Source organism: Argiope bruennichi, chromosome 2 (genome assembly GCF_947563725.1).
Source record: "Argiope bruennichi chromosome 2, qqArgBrue1.1, whole genome shotgun sequence".
NCBI classification, from domain to species: Eukaryota; Metazoa; Arthropoda; class Arachnida; order Araneae; family Araneidae; genus Argiope; species Argiope bruennichi.
In genome coordinates, this window is record NC_079152.1 from 112,898,350 (window position 1) to 112,904,470 (window position 6,121).

Sequence of the window (6,121 nt, forward strand, 5' to 3'; positions counted from 1 at the left end):
TATTCAACACAAAAATATATTTTTTAACAAATTTTATAAGTTTTTGAAAAAAATAAATTTCTGTGAAGAGCTTATATCAATTAAGAAATACTATTTTATTGATAAAGTATATGGAAATAGGTTCATATCAAAGAATACCCAGAAAGTCAAGCATTAAAAAATATTTTTAATTAGTTATTTTATGATGGTTGAAAAATATTTAAGTTTGAGGCAGCTGTTTTATAAAGCCTCTATTAAAGTGATATTGAATGCTGCTATAATACACACTAAGCATGTTTAATAAATTTAATCAGAAAAAGTTCAAATTAACGAAATCAAAGTAAGAATACAAATTGTTTAAAAAAACGGTTTAAAAAAATTTCATTTCATCATGATTCTCAAATTTCAGAGAGGGAGAGGGAAACAGAATTTTTATATAGAAAAATCACATTTTATTGAACACGTTGGCTTCTAATACACAACGCTGATAGAATTCAGGTGAGACTTTGATCCTCAATTCTTGACAGTCCCTGTTGAACGGATGGTATTTACACAATTCACAGAGCAGACGAAGTTGTCTGGGCACTGTACGATGGACAACAGAAGAAGTGTTCTTTTATCGAGAGAGGCTCACTCTTAGTTCTTCTTGCTTATACTGAAATTGTAGAAAGAAGGACAACATTAGTTTTTCAACTTTTATTAGTAGATGAATTGAATAAAAGAAATCGCATTAAGGTTTAATCCGTTAATAATAATTAATATTATGTTTGCTTTATCAAAAATAATAGAATTAGCATGGTTTTAAATAAAAGTCAACAATATAACTATGTTTGGTAAGATATTCATTTAATTTTAATTTAGACAATTTAAATTGTTTTATAAATGTGGATTTTATCTTTTTTATAATACTAGGTCTACATCCAAAACATAGAGTTTTGATATAATAATGGTTCTTATTTTAGTAAGTTTTTAGGAAAGGAATATAAACAATATATATGTAACACTATATATTGTTTATATATGAAATAGAATATATTCAAAGAAAAGACCTTGACGATTAATTCAGAATCAATCAGTAAATACAAATATTTATGTATAAGTGAAAATTGATAAATACAATTAAATTTTAAATTTTGAAATATATACGAAAACTAGAATTCGTCGATTCATATATTAGCTTCTTATAGTCAATATAATCTCAAAAACAAACAATAATTATTTAAATTTAATTCATATTCTAAATTGAAACGTCGAATGTCTTTACAATGTTGATTAAAAAAGACAAATAGATTAAATATATTTACTTATATCCGTCTTTTCAGTAGTAACCTCCTTTTCCACTTCCGCCTCCATATCCTCCAGTACCAACTCCGTATCCTCCACCCCCTCCTTTACCAAATCCAGACCCAACTCCACTTCCTTTACCAAATCCAGAGCCTACACCATATCCTACGCCACTTCCTTTACCAAATCCAGAGCCTCCTCCATATCCTCCTCCACTTCCTTTTCCAAATCCAGATCCTCCTCCATAACCACCTCCAATTCCTTTTCCACCTCCATATCCACCTCCCCTGCTGCCTTCGAATCCACCACCTCCATAACTTCCGCCACTACCTCCGTGACCACTTCCTCCTCCAAGTTGAGATAAACTGATACCGACGATAGCTACGCCTCCGTTGCCTCCTTTTCCACCAAGGCCGCCGCCTCCATATCCACCACCTCCTAAAATAAAGCATTACAATATTATTAATGAAATTTCAGCATCAGTGGATAAAATTATTATATGTTCAAAGAATTTATATACTTTATAGTTGATTAAATGTACTAATTCTAACATATTTTTGAAAGAATTTCAGGTACTGATTATTTTTAACAGATATTGATGACTTAAAATAATTCTAAATTTCTTCTTTCATGGTTTAAAATACTTCTAAATTTTTAAAATTAAAAATAAAAAACAAAAGGGTTAATTTTAAAATCTAAAAATTTAAATTTTGATGTACTCAGACTTTCGAAAAAGGAGTTAAAAGAATTTTTGAATTTAAAAATAATTAAACAATCTATGGAAAAAGTAATTTTGGTAAAAAAAAAACAGTTTTCCTATTTCAGTTATGGTAAATAAATAACAATTTTACTATTTCAATCATTGTAAATAAATAACAATATGAACATTGTTATCAATTCCCAATGCCATCAAAATAATTCTAATGCAAAACATAGTTGATGAGTGTTAATAAGTTAATTGACATACATTTAAAGTATTAAAATATTGCCTAGTAAACTCACCATATCCACCGCCTCCTAATGACAGTCCTTTTCCACCGCTTCCTCCTCCACTTCCTCCAAATCCTCCTTTTCCGCCACCGCCGTATCCTCCTCCGCCATATCCTCCAGCACCTCCTCCGAATCCACCTTTTCCTCCCCCGCCGTATCCTCCTCCGCCATATCCCCCCTTTCCGCCACCACCGTATCCTCCACTGCCTCCATACCCAACTCCACCTCCTCCATGTCCACCACTTACAGATTCAATGGGTATGGCAAGAAAAATAGTGTCGCCTCCTTTACCACCTCCTCCACTATATCCACCACCACCTCCACCGCCATATCCTCCTCTGCTACCGTGGCCTCCACCGCCGTATCCTCCTCCGCCACCATATCCTCCTCCCCCGAGGCTAGATACAGAAAGTACGAGGCAACTCACAGTTGCCCAAGCAAACCAACTCTGAAAGAAAGAACAAAGGTTAAGTAACAAACATTACTGAAATACATTTATTTAATACTCTAGATGGATGAAATAATAAAAAATAACGTCTATTATTATTTTATTTAATCGAAATTTCATATCATTTTTATTCTTGCACAAACATTTCAGAAATGAAATTAAAGTTCACAATTACAAAAAAGAATTACTTTTCATTTTGATGAAGTTATGGCTTTTATATTATTTTGGATATAATCTTACACATCCATAGCGATCAGTAATAAAGGGCCCGAACGGAAATCAGTATTCGGTGCAAATATGAATTAAGATTTGATATTATTTCTAATTATTCTATTTTTATTTAATTTCTTCCGTCCACTTAATTTATTTATGTCCTCTTTTAAAACATTCAATTTAGCATTTATTTTTACTCTTGCTCCAATTATTTAAATAACTTTTTGATCATTATTTTGAGAAAATTATATTCGTTGAGAAAATTATAATCGCTTTGAGAAAATTATATTCGTCTTTTTTATAGTTATTTAGTCACAGAAAGTAATTAAAGGTAGACGCATTTTGAAATGAAAGAAATATTTTTACATTGAAATATGGAACATCGGGGATTAGGGAACATTTGTGCAGTATATAAGAATTTTCTCTTTCATTATTTCATTCATTTCATATTTCTAATTTCTTTTTTCGAATTATTATTTTTGAAATTATTTTAAATCATAAAATATTTCATATTTTTTATAGTCAGGGCTCGTCTTCTGAGAAATCAGAAAAAGTTTCAAAAGTATTTATCGAGACTTTGCATTTTTAAACAATGCCACTTTACCCATAAGCAGTCAAAATTTTAAATTTTAAAATCGGATATATAATTTCTTGCTATTTAACATCACTGTAACTATTATATTCCTCAAATGTTTTTTTTTCAGAACTTTTATATATATATATTTTTTTAATTATTCATAAATCCTTCTCTCCATCAACAATTTATGCATTATTTCCACCATAAAATAAACATGAAAATCAAATCAACACATTCTTTACATTAAAATTACAAAACCAACCATTATTAGAATAATTTGGTTAAAGAATTTTCATTGTTTTTTTCGTTTTCCCGTTAGAAGACTTTTGAACAATGTTCAAATCCGGTATAGGAAGATTTGTAATTTTTGCTTTCAAATTTTACGCTCAGCGAAATCGGCGAAAATATAATTTTTCAAAATTTGCAACATTTATCTTTTTATCTGTTTAGTCATAAACAATAATTGATCCTTCCTAATACATATTATCATCTGAATAACATTTTAGGGAATTATCTTTGAACATTTCGAATAGAAAGATCTAATAAAAAAAATGAGTATTCAATAAGGCGAAATAGAAAACTGCCAATAATACAAATTAGAAGTTGTTGTTGTTGTTGTTTGTGAGTTTTAGTGGCTCAAGAGCCAACCTTGGCTAAACTGCGCCAAACAAATTAGAAGAAGGAAGAAAAACATTGAAGAAACAAAGGCTTGGATGGGAGTCAGAGAAAAGATGAATTGCCCATGTTTGAACATGGATTTGGTTTTAAATGTGTCTCAAATGTCTATGAATATAAGAACAGAAAAGGGTTTGGATTTTAAGTATCTAAAAACTAAGGAGAGAGTTTTAATTTTGATCTTGAAATAAATAAATCAATTAGTTATTAACTCATTGTATTTTCATCAGCTGCCAGCTGCATTTTCCACACTTATTCATTTCCTATACAGGTTTTATTATTTTTTCGTTGATTATCAAACTCTATTACTGACGTTGTGGTAAACTTAGCGAAACAGACAAAAATATCAAATAATCGGGTGCTGCTACTCTGCAGCCATACTGGACGAGTCAGCATTTTATTAAAATCAATCTAAATAACATTCGTTTTCTGTTGGAAAGAATAGTTTTCAGTAAACTTCCTCGAGAAAAAAAATCGCAATTAAAATTATTACCACTGAAACACCCAGTGTAGAATAATCTCAAATATAAATCTCAAACTAATCACCAACTTGAAAATATACCCTTCTGGAACGGTTATGATTAAACACTACCCAAGTGGAAGTGCATAAAGATGTTTCAGAAAGAAATAATCGTATAATTTCCACGTTAAAGCTCATTAGCACCAAAAGTTTCATAAACAAAATTTTAATCATAACATTAAATAATCCATCACCTTAAGATATGTTTGTTACATTTGAATATCTCCAATGTTTTGTCTGCCGTAGCATAGTTTTAGTTGACTATCAGAGTTTTAGTTGACTATCACATTTAGTTGACTATCATAGTTTTAGTTGACTATCACATTTAGTTGACTATCATAGTTTTAGTTGACTATCACATTTAGTTGACTATCATAGTTTTAGTTGACTATCACATTTAGTTGACTATCATAGTTTTAGTTGACTATCACATTTAGTTGACTATCATAGTTTTAGTTGACTATCACATTTAGTTGACTATCACATTTAAATATCCATTTTACATCTGATTACTACAATGATAGCAATCCTGTTCAGATACAGTTAATATATCTTTCAGAATAACGTTTAGTTAGCAAACTTTAGCAAGTCTTCATCATTAGAGTCTTAACCAAGATACCAAATCATGAAGAGTGAGGAGACAAGAACTCACCTTAGAACTTCCCATGATTTTGAGAATGTGTCCAGCATGGGAAGCCGATCCGCTTATATACAAGAGAAATGGGGTCAGTTGGTCTTTGCTTCATTTCCCTTTCATTCAGCCAATTCTCTCCAGCTGACCTCCAAAGATAGTTTTCTTTATCATCAACCCATGTCCCCAATAGGATGCGGAAATTTTCTGAGTGGTTAACAAGCGACGGATCATCTTAGTCAAGTAATCCGATCTTTTATCTTTCAGAGTGTGACTGAGTCATCCCGTGAGTAATTTTCTTGTATAACGATATGAGATACATTTCTCAATTTTTTCTGATATACTTCGGCAACTTTGAGCAACTTGTGATTTTCGCTTAAAAATGAAGCATATCGAGGTTTTATTTTTGAAATAGTCTCTCTTTTACTATGATCAATAATCTAGTTCATTGCATTTTGTTAACTTACATTTAAAGGAGGAACTGTGAAGTCGATCCTTTGATGTATTTGATACGATGTAATTAAATGTAATTAAAAATTCCATTTGAACTTTTAACTTCCTGACTTTTCGATTTATCGCATTCACATACCTATGAGTAGACATCCTAACTGATAATCAACCTGATTTTGCTTTCGATTCAACTTTTAATACTATTTTACTCTTCTAAATATAACCCCCTATGTTGCATTTAGTCCATCTAGTTTGTCACTGTATTTGTTTAAACGGTTTGCATGGACATGGAAAAGTGAATGGATATATGTCCTGTTGACAGACTTCTTCCAAAACTTGATACAGTTTACTACT

At 30.8% G+C, this 6,121-nt stretch overlaps 1 protein-coding gene across 1 annotated transcript; it reads right to left on the reverse strand.

Annotated features, from left to right (window-relative positions):
* Nucleotides 1-545: 545 nt before the first annotated feature.
* On the reverse strand, nucleotides 546-5,353 carry LOC129962287 (uncharacterized). Its single transcript, XM_056076034.1, has 4 exons — nucleotides 5,339-5,353; nucleotides 2,266-2,701; nucleotides 1,284-1,701; nucleotides 546-634 (listed from the first exon to the last, which is right to left on the reverse strand). The coding sequence occupies exons 1-3, from the start codon at nucleotides 5,351-5,353 to the stop codon at nucleotides 1,298-1,300; spliced, it is 855 nt and encodes a 284-aa protein (XP_055932009.1). The 3' UTR covers nucleotides 546-634; nucleotides 1,284-1,297.
* Nucleotides 5,354-6,121: the final 768 nt, after the last annotated feature.